Below are 21,079 nucleotides of genomic sequence, written 5' to 3'. Positions count from 1 at the left end.
ATTGCAACTCTTCCGGATACCCTCGCTTTTAAAACCACTGTAGAGAAGTTCTATCTACGTGACTATCTACGTAGGTGAGAAAATCAGCAATGTAGGAGTAAGTACGCAAGCCGCAGCCTTGGCCTCCTGGACTGAGGGACCACTGCCACATCACCAGGCTCACAATAAAGATTTAGGTGCACAGCACTTTAGGGGCTCGCCTTGTCATCGTAGCTTGCTCGCTGGACCCAGGTAGAGCTACACGGCATTCTGTCGTAGCGGCTGTCGTTGCGGCGTAACCCAGAGGCTCTCTAAGCAGTTTATATACTCATAAGCGTTCGAAACTCGCGAACTGCCGGTGCATGCCATACATCTCTCCGTTATTTAGAGCAAAGAAAACTGCAGGTACATTTGAGGCGAAGTATGCGTAATTAACCAGCAGTGCCCGCGTTCGTTTAGTTTGGAACGCTCGATGGGTTGGTTTTTACGATAGTAAGTTCAAAAAAGTGGCAGTGCAATGCCAGCGCATGCGGGAGGAAAAGCAAGCACAAAAAGAACAGCCCTCGCACTGGCACAGTTTTAGGCAGGGGGTGCGCAAGCACTGTGAAGGCGGGAAATTTGAATTGCAATGGGTGGCAGCTGTGAGCGGATAACAGCGCTACAGCCCACTATGGCGAATGATTGCTCTGCACTTCCAACCGCTTTTACGTTGAGTGGAATGGCTTTAATTTTTCCTTCTCCTCCTCACCTGTCCGAGTCGAGTAGGTGAGAGATGAGGCTGACGAAGCGTGGTGCCTTGACCAGGATCTTGGAAGAGGGCCTCAGGCTCTGGCTGCTCCCAAACAAGCCGTCCAGCAGCTGCGCTGACCAACCACAGGGGACGTCCATTGGGGCGCGCACGTGCCCATAACAGCCACCCCCGTCGTTACAGAGCATTTTTCTTTAAAGGGGTACTGACACCAATTTTCGGTGTTAACATTATTACGCAGTTCGCTTCCTTTACTCTACAGAATAATCTGGCTGAAATATGAGCGGTCTGCGATGCGCTGAACATACTGCAATTCGATCTCATTTATCGCGCCGACGGAACAGCACGCGGAGAGGCCTGCAGCAACTGGACACCAACGTGACATCACTCGTGGAAGGGAAAAGAAGTGACGTAGTCGTGCACCTCCAACGCTCGTCAGAAACTCGTGACGCCACTTCAAACGTGCGGCCCGGCGAGCGGTGACTGGGCGCTGATGTATTCCCCAAATGATGTATGTAGCCAAAACTACAGGCATAATAATAACTGCCCAGAAAGGCACTTGCAAAAATTAAGTTCCACATGCGGGAAAGGAGACGAAAATAAAGTCGAGATTCGCAACAGAAGTCGCCATCATAACTTTTATTTAAAGCGGCCATCAAAATTCCGCCGCAATGCTAGGCCTAATCCCTTCAGCTCAGCTAGGCTTAACTCCAGCTAGGCCTAACTCCTTCAGCTAGGCCTAACTTCTACAGCTCAGCTACTCAGGTCTGGCAGCGGGGCTGTCAAAACAATGCCTCCACCAGCCTTTGCAGCATTTTGACGTCCTCACAAAACGGTGAGATCATTCCGTAATTTTGTCTCACGCACCCTCCGGGCTGGAAGCACGGCAAACCAAAATGGCCGATTTTCGTGCCGTTCAATGTAATTAATTATCGCACGCTGAAGTATTTAAGTGCTGTTTCGGGTTAGCCAGGCCATTAAGCATCGATAAAATGAATAAAAAGGGAACATAAAATTTTGGTGTCAGTACTTTTTTAAGGCTCACACTGTGAGATCATCGCTGTCAAATCTGGAGAGAACTACTGTAACCCAACAGAAATTATGCCTTCAGTTAACACTCAATCGGCAAAAAATTAACAGTGTTCATGCTGGTTCACATGACAACATTAGCGGCTTTTCAAAGTCTTTCAAGGCTGTGTGCAAGGATTGTCAACACTTTGAATTGTCTGTTAGACTGTTAGAGATGTTCGCGGGAAAATGGGGGCTTGAAATAAAAAGAAATTGGCAAAAATTGGAGCCCTGCTGGAGCCAATGCTTCAACTAAGGGACTTGTCCTCAGATGAGCGCCCTTGTCAACACAGTGGCTCCAGTGACATTTCCTTCTTTGACAATTTCTCGTACATAATTGTTTGTTCGGGTTACAAGGATAAACACATTTAGTGGAGTACTAAATTACGACTTTTATTTGCTAAAGAAGATCAACCAAATAACAAACACTCATTCAGTTCTTACATAGCCTTCCGTTGATTTTATGCTCAATAAAGAGGAACATTCAAGAATATCAAGGATATTCGAATGCCTGCAAAAACTCCAACACTTCCAAAGCCTTGGAAACAAGCTTTTCCAATTCAGGGACTTTCAAAGTTTAAAAATTGGCATGTGAACCCTGATTAAAGGTAAGGAACTGTCTATTGTGCCAGCAGCTTGCAAACTAGGCCGCACGAAATGTTGGTGGCACTACGCCACCACTGGCTGGTAGTGACCATGTGACCATCCTGCCAGCAAGTTAACATCTCCCGCGCTGCTGCATTGTTTTTTCGAGCATGCTTTATTCATGCGCATTTGAAGCTAACATCGAGCCTAACCAATTCTAACGTAATACCTGTACTACACGAGTGTTTATTTCAGTCAAATTCCATTCGAACTGGAAGGAGTTCCGCCGATCTACACCCCAAAATTTTAAAAGCCAGTTAAAAGTTTCCGCGTTCACCCACCATGTTTTAATGTCACCACTACAGCCCTGTGTCGTTCTCGACAAAAAATTTAGAGTTAAAACGAGTCAACAACAAATATTAGTGATAAAATTGATAACAACCTATACAAACGTGCACAAAACTGGCAATTTTTTTTTCTTTTTTCACACCGCCGGTGTTCAGAGTACCAATTTACCTCGTAATCGCAGAGCGAGTGAGAGAAAACAAAAACAAGTGAAAAATGGGTAAGATCACGCACTTTAAAAACCAAGATAATTGTTTTTGTAATTACGGCGTGCAGAAACTGCACTTCAGAGTACGAGCGTTGACATTTCAAAGGCCACTGAGAGCCTCAAAGGTTGTTGGCAGTGCTCCTTCGAATCAAATGCCATTTCAACCAAATGCCTTTGAAAAACGTTGTGTAGCAGCTCAAAGGTGGCATTTCAGTCAAATAATGTTCGGTTCAAAAGTCATTAAAACGCACGTGTAGCAGGGGTATAACCCAAACCATTAACGCAGGTCTTAACCTAACTTTACCTAACGTAACCTAACCTAATCTTACCCAACCCAACCCATAAACGCAGGTCTTGAATTTAACGGATCAGTATGATGTTATACCACACAAAGAACAAATTTTATAAAAATAAAATACAAGACTGAAGAAATCGGGATCGAACCAGCGACTACTCGATCAGAAACCAGAGGTGCTACCAATGCACCCCACTACCACTCATGGTTGTGCTATCGAACTGAACGACTGAACTGAGACGGGCTAGTTGATGCATGATGCTATTCAGAAAAACAGTGCTAAAAAACGATACGAAGAGAATAAAAGCAGTGTTGTGTCTTTCCTTCACATCGTATCGTTTTTAGCGCTGTTTTTCTAAGTATTGCCATCCTCGGAGGCAGAAATACCAGTCCCAATGAAGTAAGCCTGTACAACCCTAATCAGGAGACAATGCCGGCAAAATATCCCTGTCAGCCAAGGGGCCTGCTGCCGGCAATATATCTACTTCCTAAAAGGAATGGCATTTTTGAATTCAAAAGGATTGGTAAGAGTGCAGAATGTAATTGCAGGTAGCAGGTGCACACACACTCCTCACAAGTACACTCGATCTTCCCCTCAAGTTAAGTGGGGAGTAAACTGATTGCTATGCTACAATAGAGAGAAAGAGAGAGAGAGAGACAGGGGGGGAGGGAGAGAGAGAGGGAGGGAGAGAAAGAGACAGAGAGATAGGGGTGGGAGGGTGGGAGAGAGAGAGAGAGGGAGAGAGATAGGGATGGGAGAGAGAGAAAGGGAGAGACAGAGAGAGGGAGAGAGACAGACAGAGAGGGAGGGACAGAGAAAGAGCGAGAGATGGGGAGGGAGGGAGGGAGGGAGGGAGGGAGGGAGGGAGGGAAGGGTAGAGAAGCACAGAGAGAGATAGCGAGACAGAGAGGGAGGAACAGAGAAAGAGCGAGAGAGGCGGAGGGAGGAAGAGAGAGGGGGAGATAGGGGGAGAGAGAAGCACAGAGAGAGATAGGGAGGGGGAAGAGAGAGAGAGAGAGAGGGAGGGAGAGAGACAGACAGAGAGGAAGGAACAGAGAAAGAGCAAGAGGGGGAGGGAAAGAGAGACAGACAGAGTGGGAGCGACAGAGAAAGAGCGAGAGAGGGGGAGGGAGAGAGATGGGGAGAGGGAGAGAAACACAGAGGGAGGGAGGGAGGGAGGGAGGGAGGGAGGGTTACCGGGTGCAGCTTGTTGAGTTCCTGGTAGCTGCGCACTTCAAAGTTGCCCATTCGGTCCGAGAGGTGTCGATGCGCCACTGAGGCCTGGAGGAGAACAATTCATGCGGGCCTTGGGACACAAGCAGGAACCACTTTGCACATTTTAATACGATGAGAAGCTGCGCTACCAAGCATAAAATTATTGGCATCAAAGGGAAGGCTTTCATTTTAATTTATTATCACACGTCAAAAAAGCCCTTCTTGAAACAGCAGTTCTTTAGCGGGACTTTGATACCCCGCAAAATAACACGAGGGAGCACTTCGGGGGTACGCAAAGCCCTCGAAAAACCTCCTCCAACACCAGCATAAGTATAAGTTAGCTTTGCTGCAGCAAGGTTGCGCAGCATCTTGCTTTCTCCACCCGACATGCACCACGCAAAAAACCACGAAGCCTGCCCACTGCCCATTTTATAAGATACATGCAACATGCTCCAGGCTAAAGCCTGCCAACAGCACTACACCATCTCCCTAGAACGTATACAGGGACGAAGAGAAACCACCCTGGCACCACCATCCGACACATGTTACGCTGGCCGAGCCATATGTCATACTAATACTAATATACTTTTGTGCATTATATATATATATATATATATATATATATGTAGCGAATCAGAATAGGAAATGAGGGACTCGTAGAAATAACACAGAAATAAGGGTTGGCAGTCAAGAACACCTCGGAAAGCAAAGGGGAGGTTGTGTTAGCTCATTGAAACAGATAAAGAATTTGGAAAGAAAGAAAGAAAGCGAAGAAAAAATGCCCGCCAGGTGGGATCCGAACCCACGACCTCCAGAATACCGGTCTGGTGCGAGGTGTTCTTCCGAGGTGTTCTTGACTGCCAACCCTTATTTCTGTGTTATATATATATATATATATTTATAGAGAGATACGGGACGAGGGACTCGGTAAAGATACATATCAAGGTTGCAGTCGTCATTGCCAGTGCTATTCGGCTTTTTTTTTTTTTTTTCGAAATATATATAATAGGGCCGAATGACGTGTGCTTGTCACGTTTCTTTGATTCATTGATAAATAAGCGAAAATATAAGTCGAGAAAAAATCCGCCGTTTTCCGGGAGCGGGACTCGAACCCACATCTCCGCATAACCGGTGCGGTGCGTTAACCAATTACGCTATCCCCACAGCGGCTTCTCTCTCGACTTTAAAGCGGGGGTTTTTTATATTTACAAGAGCTCTGAGGCCGGTCAACTAGCGCCGCCCCTCGACTACCGCGGGAGACGTAGAACGTCTTCTTTCCCAGCGGCCGCCACGTAGAACGTGGTCGGAGGTCGGGGTTAGCAATTGGCATATCCGAACTGCTGGAGCCAGTGCCTCGTAATGCATGTAGCAGAACAGAGAGATACGGGACGAGGGACTCGGTAAAGATACATATCAAGGTTGCAGTCGTCATTGCCAGTGCTATTCGGCTTTTTTTTTTTTTTTTTTTTTCGAAACATATATAATAGGGCCGAATGACGTGTGCTTGTCACGTTTCTTTGATTCATTGATAAATAAGCGAAAATATAAGTCGAGAAAAAATCCGCCGTTTTCCGGGAGCGGGACTCGAACCCACATCTCCGCATAACCGGTGCGGTGCGTTAACCAATTACGCTATCCCCACAGCGGCTTCTCTCTCGACTTTAAAGCGGGGGTTTTTTATATTTACAAGAGCTCTGAGGCCGGTCAACTAGCGCCGCCCCTCGACTACCGCGGGAGACGTAGAACGTCTTCTTTCCCAGCGGCCGCCACGTAGAACGTGGTCGGAGGTCGGGGTTAGCAATTGGCATATCCGAACTGCTGGAGCCAGTGCCTCGTAATGCATGTAGCAGAACAGAGAGATACGGGACGAGGGACTCGGTAAAGATACATATCAAGGTTGCAGTCGTCATTGCCAGTGCTATTCGGCTTTTTTTTTTTTTTTTTTTTTCGAAATATATATAATAGGGCCGAATGACGTGTGCTTGTCACGTTTCTTTGATTCATTGATAAATAAGCGAAAATATAAGTCGAGAAAAAATCCGCCGTTTTCCGGGAGCGGGACTCGAACCCACATCTCCGCATAACCGGTGCGGTGCGTTAACCAATTACGCTATCCCCACAGCGGCTTCTCTCTCGACTTTAAAGCGGGGGTTTTTTATATTTACAAGAGCTCTGAGGCCGGTCAACTAGCGCCGCCCCTCGACTACCGCGGGAGACGTAGAACGTCTTCTTTCCCAGCGGCCGCCACGTAGAACGTGGTCGGAGGTCGGGGTTAGCAATTGGCATATCCGAACTGCTGGAGCCAGTGCCTCGTAATGCATGTAGCAGAACAGAGAGATACGGGACGAGGGACTCGGTAAAGATACATATCAAGGTTGCAGTCGTCATTGCCAGTGCTATTCGGCTTTTTTTTTTTTTTTTCGAAATATATATAATAGGGCCGAATGACGTGTGCTTGTCACGTTTCTTTGATTCATTGATAAATAAGCGAAAATATAAGTCGAGAAAAAATCCGCCGTTTTCCGGGAGCGGGACTCGAACCCACATCTCCGCATAACCGGTGCGGTGCGTTAACCAATTACGCTATCCCCACAGCGGCTTCTCTCTCGACTTTAAAGCGGGGGTTTTTTATATTTACAAGAGCTCTGAGGCCGGTCAACTAGCGCCGCCCCTCGACTACCGCGGGAGACGTAGAACGTCTTCTTTCCCAGCGGCCGCCACGTAGAACGTGGTCGGAGGTCGGGGTTAGCAATTGGCATATCCGAACTGCTGGAGCCAGTGCCTCGTAATGCATGTAGCAGAACAGAGAGATACGGGACGAGGGACTCGGTAAAGATACATATCAAGGTTGCAGTCGTCATTGCCAGTGCTATTCGGCTTTTTTTTTTTTTTCGAAATATATATAATAGGGCCGAATGACGTGTGCTTGTCACGTTTCTTTGATTCATTGATAAATAAGCGAAAATATAAGTCGAGAAAAAATCCGCCGTTTTCCGGGAGCGGGACTCGAACCCACATCTCCGCATAACCGGTGCGGTGCGTTAACCAATTACGCTATCCCCACAGCGGCTTCTCTCTCGACTTTAAAGCGGGGGTTTTTTATATTTACAAGAGCTCTGAGGCCGGTCAACTAGCGCCGCCCCTCGACTACCGCGGGAGACGTAGAACGTCTTCTTTCCCAGCGGCCGCCACGTAGAACGTGGTCGGAGGTCGGGGTTAGCAATTGGCATATCCGAACTGCTGGAGCCAGTGCCTCGTAATGCATGTAGCAGAACAGAGAGATACGGGACGAGGGACTCGGTAAAGATACATATCAAGGTTGCAGTCGTCATTGCCAGTGCTATTCGGCTTTTTTTTTTTTTTTTTTTTTTTCGAAATATATATAATAGGGCCGAATGACGTGTGCTTGTCACGTTTCTTTGATTCATTGATAAATAAGCGAAAATATAAGTCGAGAAAAAATCCGCCGTTTTCCGGGAGCGGGACTCGAACCCACATCTCCGCATAACCGGTGCGGTGCGTTAACCAATTACGCTATCCCCACAGCGGCTTCTCTCTCGACTTTAAAGCGGGGGTTTTTTATATTTACAAGAGCTCTGAGGCCGGTCAACTAGCGCCGCCCCTCGACTACCGCGGGAGACGTAGAACGTCTTCTTTCCCAGCGGCCGCCACGTAGAACGTGGTCGGAGGTCGGGGTTAGCAATTGGCATATCCGAACTGCTGGAGCCAGTGCCTCGTAATGCATGTAGCAGAACAGAGAGATACGGGACGAGGGACTCGGTAAAGATACATATCAAGGTTGCAGTCGTCATTGCCAGTGCTATTCGGCTTTTTTTTTTTTTTTCGAAATATATATAATAGGGCCGAATGACGTGTGCTTGTCACGTTTCTTTGATTCATTGATAAATAAGCGAAAATATAAGTCGAGAAAAAATCCGCCGTTTTCCGGGAGCGGGACTCGAACCCACATCTCCGCATAACCGGTGCGGTGCGTTAACCAATTACGCTATCCCCACAGCGGCTTCTCTCTCGACTTTAAAGCGGGGGTTTTTTATATTTACAAGAGCTCTGAGGCCGGTCAACTAGCGCCGCCCCTCGACTACCGCGGGAGACGTAGAACGTCTTCTTTCCCAGCGGCCGCCACGTAGAACGTGGTCGGAGGTCGGGGTTAGCAATTGGCATATCCGAACTGCTGGAGCCAGTGCCTCGTAATGCATGTAGCAGAACAGAGAGATACGGGACGAGGGACTCGGTAAAGATACATATCAAGGTTGCAGTCGTCATTGCCAGTGCTATTCGGCTTTTTTTTTTTTTTTTTTTTTTTTTCGAAATATATATAATAGGGCCGAATGACGTGTGCTTGTCACGTTTCTTTGATTCATTGATAAATAAGCGAAAATATAAGTCGAGAAAAAATCCGCCGTTTTCCGGGAGCGGGACTCGAACCCACATCTCCGCATAACCGGTGCGGTGCGTTAACCAATTACGCTATCCCCACAGCGGCTTCTCTCTCGACTTTAAAGCGGGGGTTTTTTATATTTACAAGAGCTCTGAGGCCGGTCAACTAGCGCCGCCCCTCGACTACCGCGGGAGACGTAGAACGTCTTCTTTCCCAGCGGCCGCCACGTAGAACGTGGTCGGAGGTCGGGGTTAGCAATTGGCATATCCGAACTGCTGGAGCCAGTGCCTCGTAATGCATGTAGCAGAACAGAGAGATACGGGACGAGGGACTCGGTAAAGATACATATCAAGGTTGCAGTCGTCATTGCCAGTGCTATTCGGCTTTTTTTTTTTTTTTTTTTCGAAATATATATAATAGGGCCGAATGACGTGTGCTTGTCACGTTTCTTTGATTCATTGATAAATAAGCGAAAATATAAGTCGAGAAAAAATCCGCCGTTTTCCGGGAGCGGGACTCGAACCCACATCTCCGCATAACCGGTGCGGTGCGTTAACCAATTACGCTATCCCCACAGCGGCTTCTCTCTCGACTTTAAAGCGGGGGTTTTTTATATTTACAAGAGCTCTGAGGCCGGTCAACTAGCGCCGCCCCTCGACTACCGCGGGAGACGTAGAACGTCTTCTTTCCCAGCGGCCGCCACGTAGAACGTGGTCGGAGGTCGGGGTTAGCAATTGGCATATCCGAACTGCTGGAGCCAGTGCCTCGTAATGCATGTAGCAGAACAGAGAGATACGGGACGAGGGACTCGGTAAAGATACATATCAAGGTTGCAGTCGTCATTGCCAGTGCTATTCGGCTTTTTTTTTTTTTTTTTTTTTTTTTTCGAAATATATATAATAGGGCCGAATGACGTGTGCTTGTCACGTTTCTTTGATTCATTGATAAATAAGCGAAAATATAAGTCGAGAAAAAATCCGCCGTTTTCCGGGAGCGGGACTCGAACCCACATCTCCGCATAACCGGTGCGGTGCGTTAACCAATTACGCTATCCCCACAGCGGCTTCTCTCTCGACTTTAAAGCGGGGGTTTTTTATATTTACAAGAGCTCTGAGGCCGGTCAACTAGCGCCGCCCCTCGACTACCGCGGGAGACGTAGAACGTCTTCTTTCCCAGCGGCCGCCACGTAGAACGTGGTCGGAGGTCGGGGTTAGCAATTGGCATATCCGAACTGCTGGAGCCAGTGCCTCGTAATGCATGTAGCAGAACAGAGAGATACGGGACGAGGGACTCGGTAAAGATACATATCAAGGTTGCAGTCGTCATTGCCAGTGCTATTCGGCTTTTTTTTTTTTTTTTTTCGAAATATATATAATAGGGCCGAATGACGTGTGCTTGTCACGTTTCTTTGATTCATTGATAAATAAGCGAAAATATAAGTCGAGAAAAAATCCGCCGTTTTCCGGGAGCGGGACTCGAACCCACATCTCCGCATAACCGGTGCGGTGCGTTAACCAATTACGCTATCCCCACAGCGGCTTCTCTCTCGACTTTAAAGCGGGGGTTTTTTATATTTACAAGAGCTCTGAGGCCGGTCAACTAGCGCCGCCCCTCGACTACCGCGGGAGACGTAGAACGTCTTCTTTCCCAGCGGCCGCCACGTAGAACGTGGTCGGAGGTCGGGGTTAGCAATTGGCATATCCGAACTGCTGGAGCCAGTGCCTCGTAATGCATGTAGCAGAACAGAGAGATACGGGACGAGGGACTCGGTAAAGATACATATCAAGGTTGCAGTCGTCATTGCCAGTGCTATTCGGCTTTTTTTTTTTTTTTTTTTTCGAAATATATATAATAGGGCCGAATGACGTGTGCTTGTCACGTTTCTTTGATTCATTGATAAATCAGCGAAAATATAAGTCGAGAAAAAATCCGCCGTTTTCCGGGAGCGGGACTCGAACCCACATCTCCGCATAACCGGTGCGGTGCGTTAACCAATTACGCTATCCCCACAGCGGCTTCTCTCTCGACTTTAAAGCGGGGGTTTTTTATATTTCGAGGGGCGGCGCTAGTTGACCGGCCTCAGAGCTCTTGTAAATATAAAAAACCCCCGCTTTAAAGTCGAGAGAGAAGCCGCTGTGGGGATAGCGTAATTGGTTAACGCACCGCACCGGTTATGCGGAGATGTGGGTTCGAGTCCCGCTCCCGGAAAACGGCGGATTTTTTCTCGACTTATATTTTCGCTTATTTATCAATGAATCAAAGAAACGTGACAAGCACACGTCATTCGGCCCTATTATATATATTTCGAAAAAAAAAAAAAAAAAAGCCGAATAGCACTGGCAATGACGACTGCAACCTTGATATGTATCTTTACCGAGTCCCTCGTCCCGTATCTCTCTGTTCTGCTACATGCATTACGAGGCACTGGCTCCAGCAGTTCGGATATGCCAATTGCTAACCCCGACCTCCGACCACGTTCTACGTGGCGGCCGCTGGGAAAGAAGACGTTCTACGTCTCCCGCGGTAGTCGAGGGGCGGCGCTAGTTGACCGGCCTCAGAGCTCTTGTAAATATAAAAAACCCCCGCTTTAAAGTCGAGAGAGAAGCCGCTGTGGGGATAGCGTAATTGGTTAACGCACCGCACCGGTTATGCGGAGATGTGGGTTCGAGTCCCGCTCCCGGAAAACGGCGGATTTTTTCTCGACTTATATTTTCGCTTATTTATCAATGAATCAAAGAAACGTGACAAGCACACGTCATTCGGCCCTATTATATATATTTCGAAAAAAAAAAAAAAAAAAGCCGAATAGCACTGGCAATGACGACTGCAACCTTGATATGTATCTTTACCGAGTCCCTCGTCCCGTATCTCTCTGTTCTGCTACATGCATTACGAGGCACTGGCTCCAGCAGTTCGGATATGCCAATTGCTAACCCCGACCTCCGACCACGTTCTACGTGGCGGCCGCTGGGAAAGAAGACGTTCTACGTCTCCCGCGGTAGTCGAGGGGCGGCGCTAGTTGACCGGCCTCAGAGCTCTTGTAAATATAAAAAACCCCCGCTTTAAAGTCGAGAGAGAAGCCGCTGTGGGGATAGCGTAATTGGTTAACGCACCGCACCGGTTATGCGGAGATGTGGGTTCGAGTCCCGCTCCCGGAAAACGGCGGATTTTTTCTCGACTTATATTTTCGCTTATTTATCAATGAATCAAAGAAACGTGACAAGCACACGTCATTCGGCCCTATTATATATATTTCGAAAAAAAAAAAAAAAAAAAAAAAGCCGAATAGCACTGGCAATGACGACTGCAACCTTGATATGTATCTTTACCGAGTCCCTCGTCCCGTATCTCTCTGTTCTGCTACATGCATTACGAGGCACTGGCTCCAGCAGTTCGGATATGCCAATTGCTAACCCCGACCTCCGACCACGTTCTACGTGGCGGCCGCTGGGAAAGAAGACGTTCTACGTCTCCCGCGGTAGTCGAGGGGCGGCGCTAGTTGACCGGCCTCAGAGCTCTTGTAAATATAAAAAACCCCCGCTTTAAAGTCGAGAGAGAAGCCGCTGTGGGGATAGCGTAATTGGTTAACGCACCGCACCGGTTATGCGGAGATGTGGGTTCGAGTCCCGCTCCCGGAAAACGGCGGATTTTTTCTCGACTTATATTTTCGCTTATTTATCAATGAATCAAAGAAACGTGACAAGCACACGTCATTCGGCCCTATTATATATATTTCGAAAAAAAAAAAAAAAGCCGAATAGCACTGGCAATGACGACTGCAACCTTGATATGTATCTTTACCGAGTCCCTCGTCCCGTATCTCTCTGTTCTGCTACATGCATTACGAGGCACTGGCTCCAGCAGTTCGGATATGCCAATTGCTAACCCCGACCTCCGACCACGTTCTACGTGGCGGCCGCTGGGAAAGAAGACGTTCTACGTCTCCCGCGGTAGTCGAGGGGCGGCGCTAGTTGACCGGCCTCAGAGCTCTTGTAAATATAAAAAACCCCCGCTTTAAAGTCGAGAGAGAAGCCGCTGTGGGGATAGCGTAATTGGTTAACGCACCGCACCGGTTATGCGGAGATGTGGGTTCGAGTCCCGCTCCCGGAAAACGGCGGATTTTTTCTCGACTTATATTTTCGCTTATTTATCAATGAATCAAAGAAACGTGACAAGCACACGTCATTCGGCCCTATTATATATATTTCGAAAAAAAAAAAAAAAAAAGCCGAATAGCACTGGCAATGACGACTGCAACCTTGATATGTATCTTTACCGAGTCCCTCGTCCCGTATCTCTCTGTTCTGCTACATGCATTACGAGGCACTGGCTCCAGCAGTTCGGATATGCCAATTGCTAACCCCGACCTCCGACCACGTTCTACGTGGCGGCCGCTGGGAAAGAAGACGTTCTACGTCTCCCGCGGTAGTCGAGGGGCGGCGCTAGTTGACCGGCCTCAGAGCTCTTGTAAATATAAAAAACCCCCGCTTTAAAGTCGAGAGAGAAGCCGCTGTGGGGATAGCGTAATTGGTTAACGCACCGCACCGGTTATGCGGAGATGTGGGTTCGAGTCCCGCTCCCGGAAAACGGCGGATTTTTTCTCGACTTATATTTTCGCTTATTTATCAATGAATCAAAGAAACGTGACAAGCACACGTCATTCGGCCCTATTATATATATTTCGAAAAAAAAAAAAAAAAAAAGCCGAATAGCACTGGCAATGACGACTGCAACCTTGATATGTATCTTTACCGAGTCCCTCGTCCCGTATCTCTCTGTTCTGCTACATGCATTACGAGGCACTGGCTCCAGCAGTTCGGATATGCCAATTGCTAACCCCGACCTCCGACCACGTTCTACGTGGCGGCCGCTGGGAAAGAAGACGTTCTACGTCTCCCGCGGTAGTCGAGGGGCGGCGCTAGTTGACCGGCCTCAGAGCTCTTGTAAATATAAAAAACCCCCGCTTTAAAGTCGAGAGAGAAGCCGCTGTGGGGATAGCGTAATTGGTTAACGCACCGCACCGGTTATGCGGAGATGTGGGTTCGAGTCCCGCTCCCGGAAAACGGCGGATTTTTTCTCGACTTATATTTTCGCTTATTTATCAATGAATCAAAGAAACGTGACAAGCACACGTCATTCGGCCCTATTATATATATTTCGAAAAAAAAAAAAAAAAAAGCCGAATAGCACTGGCAATGACGACTGCAACCTTGATATGTATCTTTACCGAGTCCCTCGTCCCGTATCTCTCTGTTCTGCTACATGCATTACGAGGCACTGGCTCCAGCAGTTCGGATATGCCAATTGCTAACCCCGACCTCCGACCACGTTCTACGTGGCGGCCGCTGGGAAAGAAGACGTTCTACGTCTCCCGCGGTAGTCGAGGGGCGGCGCTAGTTGACCGGCCTCAGAGCTCTTGTAAATATAAAAAACCCCCGCTTTAAAGTCGAGAGAGAAGCCGCTGTGGGGATAGCGTAATTGGTTAACGCACCGCACCGGTTATGCGGAGATGTGGGTTCGAGTCCCGCTCCCGGAAAACGGCGGATTTTTTCTCGACTTATATTTTCGCTTATTTATCAATGAATCAAAGAAACGTGACAAGCACACGTCATTCGGCCCTATTATATATATTTCGAAAAAAAAAAAAAAAAAAAGCCGAATAGCACTGGCAATGACGACTGCAACCTTGATATGTATCTTTACCGAGTCCCTCGTCCCGTATCTCTCTGTTCTGCTACATGCATTACGAGGCACTGGCTCCAGCAGTTCGGATATGCCAATTGCTAACCCCGACCTCCGACCACGTTCTACGTGGCGGCCGCTGGGAAAGAAGACGTTCTACGTCTCCCGCGGTAGTCGAGGGGCGGCGCTAGTTGACCGGCCTCAGAGCTCTTGTAAATATAAAAAACCCCCGCTTTAAAGTCGAGAGAGAAGCCGCTGTGGGGATAGCGTAATTGGTTAACGCACCGCACCGGTTATGCGGAGATGTGGGTTCGAGTCCCGCTCCCGGAAAACGGCGGATTTTTTCTCGACTTATATTTTCGCTTATTTATCAATGAATCAAAGAAACGTGACAAGCACACGTCATTCGGCCCTATTATATATATTTCGAAAAAAAAAAAAAAAAAAGCCGAATAGCACTGGCAATGACGACTGCAACCTTGATATGTATCTTTACCGAGTCCCTCGTCCCGTATCTCTCTGTTCTGCTACATGCATTACGAGGCACTGGCTCCAGCAGTTCGGATATGCCAATTGCTAACCCCGACCTCCGACCACGTTCTACGTGGCGGCCGCTGGGAAAGAAGACGTTCTACGTCTCCCGCGGTAGTCGAGGGGCGGCGCTAGTTGACCGGCCTCAGAGCTCTTGTAAATATAAAAAACCCCCGCTTTAAAGTCGAGAGAGAAGCCGCTGTGGGGATAGCGTAATTGGTTAACGCACCGCACCGGTTATGCGGAGATGTGGGTTCGAGTCCCGCTCCCGGAAAACGGCGGATTTTTTCTCGACTTATATTTTCGCTTATTTATCAATGAATCAAAGAAACGTGACAAGCACACGTCATTCGGCCCTATTATATATATTTCGAAAAAAAAAAAAAAAAAAGCCGAATAGCACTGGCAATGACGACTGCAACCTTGATATGTATCTTTACCGAGTCCCTCGTCCCGTATCTCTCTGTTCTGCTACATGCATTACGAGGCACTGGCTCCAGCAGTTCGGATATGCCAATTGCTAACCCCGACCTCCGACCACGTTCTACGTGGCGGCCGCTGGGAAAGAAGACGTTCTACGTCTCCCGCGGTAGTCGAGGGGCGGCGCTAGTTGACCGGCCTCAGAGCTCTTGTAAATATAAAAAACCCCCGCTTTAAAGTCGAGAGAGAAGCCGCTGTGGGGATAGCGTAATTGGTTAACGCACCGCACCGGTTATGCGGAGATGTGGGTTCGAGTCCCGCTCCCGGAAAACGGCGGATTTTTTCTCGACTTATATTTTCGCTTATTTATCAATGAATCAAAGAAACGTGACAAGCACACGTCATTCGGCCCTATTATATATATTTCGAAAAAAAAAAAAAAAAAAAAGCCGAATAGCACTGGAAATGACGACTGCAACCTTGATATGTATCTTTACCGAGTCCCTCGTCCCGTATCTCTCTGTTCTGCTACATGCATTACGAGGCACTGGCTCCAGCAGTTCGGATATGCCAATTGCTAACCCCGACCTCCGACCACGTTCTACGTGGCGGCCGCTGGGAAAGAAGACGTTCTACGTCTCCCGCGGTAGTCGAGGGGCGGCGCTAGTTGACCGGCCTCAGAGCTCTTGTAAATATAAAAAACCCCCGCTTTAAAGTCGAGAGAGAAGCCGCTGTGGGGATAGCGTAATTGGTTAACGCACCGCACCGGTTATGCGGAGATGTGGGTTCGAGTCCCGCTCCCGGAAAACGGCGGATTTTTTCTCGACTTATATTTTCGCTTATTTATCAATGAATCAAAGAAACGTGACAAGCACACATCATTCGGCCCTATTATATATATTTCGAAAAAAAAAAAAAAAAAAAAAGCCGAATAGCACTGGCAATGACGACTGCAACCTTGATATGTATCTTTACCGAGTCCCTCGTCCCGTATCTCTCTGTTCTGCTACATGCATTACGAGGCACTGGCTCCAGCAGTTCGGATATGCCAATTGCTAACCCCGACCTCCGACCACGTTCTACGTGGCGGCCGCTGGGAAAGAAGACGTTCTACGTCTCCCGCGGTAGTCGAGGGGCGGCGCTAGTTGACCGGCCTCAGAGCTCTTGTAAATATAAAAAACCCCCGCTTTAAAGTCGAGAGAGAAGCCGCTGTGGGGATAGCGTAATTGGTTAACGCACCGCACCGGTTATGCGGAGATGTGGGTTCGAGTCCCGCTCCCGGAAAACGGCGGATTTTTTCTCGACTTATATTTTCGCTTATTTATCAATGAATCAAAGAAACGTGACAAGCACACGTCATTCGGCCCTATTATATATATTTCGAAAAAAAAAAAAAAAAAAAGCCGAATAGCACTGGCAATGACGACTGCAACCTTGATATGTATCTTTACCGAGTCCCTCGTCCCGTATCTCTCTGTTCTGCTACATGCATTACGAGGCACTGGCTCCAGCAGTTCGGATATGCCAATTGCTAACCCCGACCTCCGACCACGTTCTACGTGGCGGCCGCTGGGAAAGAAGACGTTCTACGTCTCCCGCGGTAGTCGAGGGGCGGCGCTAGTTGACCGGCCTCAGAGCTCTTGTAAATATAAAAAACCCCCGCTTTAAAGTCGAGAGAGAAGCCGCTGTGGGGATAGCGTAATTGGTTAACGCACCGCACCGGTTATGCGGAGATGTGGGTTCGAGTCCCGCTCCCGGAAAACGGCGGATTTTTTCTCGACTTATATTTTCGCTTATTTATCAATGAATCAAAGAAACGTGACAAGCACACGTCATTCGGCCCTATTATATATATTTCGAAAAAAAAAAAGCCGAATAGCACTGGCAATGACGACTGCAACCTTGATATGTATCTTTACCGAGTCCCTCGTCCCGTATCTCTCTGTTCTGCTACATGCATTACGAGGCACTGGCTCCAGCAGTTCGGATATGCCAATTGCTAACCCCGACCTCCGACCACGTTCTACGTGGCGGCCGCTGGGAAAGAAGACGTTCTACGTCTCCCGCGGTAGTCGAGGGGCGGCGCTAGTTGACCGGCCTCAGAGCTCTTGTAAATATAAAAAACCCCCGCTTTAAAGTCGAGAGAGAAGCCGCTGTGGGGATAGCGTAATTGGTTAACGCACCGCACCGGTTATGCGGAGATGTGGGTTCGAGTCCCGCTCCCGGAAAACGGCGGATTTTTTCTCGACTTATATTTTCGCTTATTTATCAATGAATCAAAGAAACGTGACAAGCACACGTCATTCGGCCCTATTATATATATTTCGAAAAAAAAAAAAAAAAAAAGCCGAATAGCACTGGCAATGACGACTGCAACCTTGATATGTATCTTTACCGAGTCCCTCGTCCCGTATCTCTCTGTTCTGCTACATGCATTACGAGGCACTGGCTCCAGCAGTTCGGATATGCCAATTGCTAACCCCGACCTCCGACCACGTTCTACGTGGCGGCCGCTGGGAAAGAAGACGTTCTACGTCTCCCGCGGTAGTCGAGGGGCGGCGCTAGTTGACCGGCCTCAGAGCTCTTGTAAATATAAAAAACCCCCGCTTTAAAGTCGAGAGAGAAGCCGCTGTGGGGATAGCGTAATTGGTTAACGCACCGCACCGGTTATGCGGAGATGTGGGTTCGAGTCCCGCTCCCGGAAAACGGCGGATTTTTTCTCGACTTATATTTTCGCTTATTTATCAATGAATCAAAGAAACGTGACAAGCACACGTCATTCGGCCCTATTATATATATTTCGAAAAAAAAAAAAAAAAAAAAGCCGAATAGCACTGGCAATGACGACTGCAACCTTGATATGTATCTTTACCGAGTCCCTCGTCCCGTATCTCTCTGTTCTGCTACATGCATTACGAGGCACTGGCTCCAGCAGTTCGGATATGCCAATTGCTAACCCCGACCTCCGACCACGTTCTACGTGGCGGCCGCTGGGAAAGAAGACGTTCTACGTCTCCCGCGGTAGTCGAGGGGCGGCGCTAGTTGACCGGCCTCAGAGCTCTTGTAAATATAAAAAACCCCCGCTTTAAAGTCGAGAGAGAAGCCGCTGTGGGGATAGCGTAATTGGTTAACGCACCGCACCGGTTATGCGGAGATGTGGGTTCGAGTCCCGCTCCCGGAAAACGGCGGATTTTTTCTCGACTTATATTTTCGCTTATTTATCAATGAATCAAAGAAACGTGACAAGCACACGTCATTCGGCCCTATTATATATATTTCGAAAAAAAAAAAAAAAAAAGCCGAATAGCACTGGCAATGACGACTGCAACCTTGATATGTATCTTTACCGAGTCCCTCGTCCCGTATCTCTCTGTTCTGCTACATGCATTACGAGGCACTGGCTCCAGCAGTTCGGATATGCCTATTGCTAACCCCGACCTCCGACCACGTTCTACGTGGCGGCCGCTGGGAAAGAAGACGTTCTACGTCTCCCGCGGTAGTCGAGGGGCGGCGCTAGTTGACCGGCCTCAGAGCTCTTGTAAATATAAAAAACCCCCGCTTTAAAGTCGAGAGAGAAGCCGCTGTGGGGATAGCGTAATTGGTTAACGCACCGCACCGGTTATGCGGAGATGTGGGTTCGAGTCCCGCTCCCGGAAAACGGCGGATTTTTTCTCGACTTATATTTTCGCTTATTTATCAATGAATCAAAGAAACGTGACAAGCACACGTCATTCGGCCCTATTATATATATTTCGAAAAAAAAAAAAAAAAAAAGCCGAATAGCACTGGCAATGACGACTGCAACCTTGATATATATATATTTATATATATATATAGCGAATCAGAATAGGAAATGAGGGGCTCGTTGAAAATAACACAGAAATAAGGGTTGGCAGTCGAGAAAACCTCGGAAAGCAAAGGGGAGGATGTGGTAGATCATTGAAACAGATTAAGAATTTGGAAAGAAAGAAAGAAAGCGAAGAAAAAATGCCCGCCAGGTGGGATCCGAACCCACGACCTCCAGAAAACCGGTTTTCTGGAGGTCGTGGGTTCGGATCCCACCTGGCGGGCATTTTTTCTTCACTTTCTTTCTTTCTTTCCAAATTCTTAATCTGTTTCAATGATCTACCACATCCTCCCCTTTGCTTTCCGAGGTTTTCTCAACTGCCAACCCTTATTTCTATATATATATATGTATATATGTATATACAGAAAGATAAGTCGGCAGTCTACAACGCCAAAGGAGGCATAGGGGTGTGGTTAGGCTCTTTTTTCTACTAGCGTTAATGAAGTGAACATTTTTTTTTAATATACGGAAAAAAGAAAGAAAGAAAAACACGCGCTCAGAGTGGGGACCGAACCCACGCCTTTCGATTAGATCTCGAATGCCTTACCAATTCGGCTATCTGGGCGACTGTGTTCTCCTTCACTTTCTGGGCTATTTATATTTACTAGAAGTGTATCTGACGCTTGAGGGTGGTAGCCAGCGCCACTATGACTACACGGGGAGAAGGGGACCTTCTTTTAAACCCCCGGGGCGTGACTCTAACGTCTACAGCCTGTCATGAGCGGGTAACTGGCGGGAAGCCCTCTTATGCTACCTAGGCATCAAGGCTTCTGGAACCGAGACCCTCGCTAGGCTTTCGCAGAATAATATAGTAAGAAAATGAGGGGCTCGTTGAGGAAATACAGAAAGATAAGTCGGCAGTCTACAACGCCAAAGGAGGCATAGGGGTGTGGTTAGGCTCTTTTTTCTACTAGGGTTAATGAAGTTAAAATTTTATATATATATATATATATATATATATATATATTTGTCGCTGCAATCATGCACCGTCGTGGGCACCACCACAGCAGTGAGCGACGTTACTTGCCTACTTGGTTTGACTAGCACATTGCTTCTTCCTGCTGCAAAATCCAAGATCAACCAAAAGTAGTAACATTCCTTTTTCTTGTTCATCTTGAATGGAGCTTCCAAATTACTAATTTAGAAGCTCTAATATAGAGCAGGACTAATAATTAATAACAAAATTCCAACTTTAGAATCCCAAAGGAGACTAGCGAGACTTAAATTTCTTTTTCACCTATCCAGGAAAAACAGCATCATAGACCTTTCGCACGTCCTCACACCGTTATCTTCACATCCTACTACAGGATACCATTCTTACAAATTCACACCTATATTTGCATGCACTAGCACCTTTAAGTACTCTTTTTTCCCTCACACAATAACAGACTGGAACGAACTGCCGCACCATATGTTTGGGTCTGGAAATGTACTAAAATCTCTGGAAAATTACTTTAAAGTGTGATTTATGTTACTTGTGAATATTTTGTATACCTGTCTGGGGTTTTTTTATTTTTTTCTTTCTCTACACCTGTACGACTATGTAATTGGTCATATAATTATCGTTGTACCCCCTCCCATTCCTGCTTGGGCCATTTTTTATGACATGCAGTATTTTATAAATAAATAAGTAAATAAATTATCCCTGACAAATAAATATTTTTGGAGCTTCATCTTTTTCCATATTTGAACAACTTTGAAGTAATTATTCACAATAACGTTTTTTTCGCAGCCACGAGAAACTTTTCAGCCACGA

General features: G+C 47.4%; 1 protein-coding gene across 1 annotated transcript in view; it reads right to left on the bottom strand.

The window, feature by feature from the left end:
* The window catches only part of LOC144148606 (uncharacterized), a 96,738-nt gene that overhangs the window by 37,263 nt on the left and 38,396 nt on the right, over positions 1 to 21,079 (bottom strand). The window contains exons 10-11 of the mRNA XM_077680115.1: positions 4,427 to 4,510; positions 728 to 837 (exon numbers count right to left, since the gene is read on the bottom strand). Of these exons, the coding sequence (XP_077536241.1) occupies positions 728 to 837; positions 4,427 to 4,510 (194 nt within the window). The remainder of the gene's footprint in view (positions 1 to 727; positions 838 to 4,426; positions 4,511 to 21,079) is intronic.

Source organism: Haemaphysalis longicornis, unplaced genomic scaffold (genome assembly GCF_048455015.1).
Source record: "Haemaphysalis longicornis isolate Haplotype H1 unplaced genomic scaffold, Haemaphysalis longicornis Haplotype H1 scaffold_8, whole genome shotgun sequence".
Classification (NCBI taxonomy): domain Eukaryota; kingdom Metazoa; phylum Arthropoda; class Arachnida; order Ixodida; family Ixodidae; genus Haemaphysalis; species Haemaphysalis longicornis.
The sequence above is the reverse complement of the archived record's forward strand: the minus strand, read 5'-3'. Positions and strand labels throughout refer to the sequence as shown.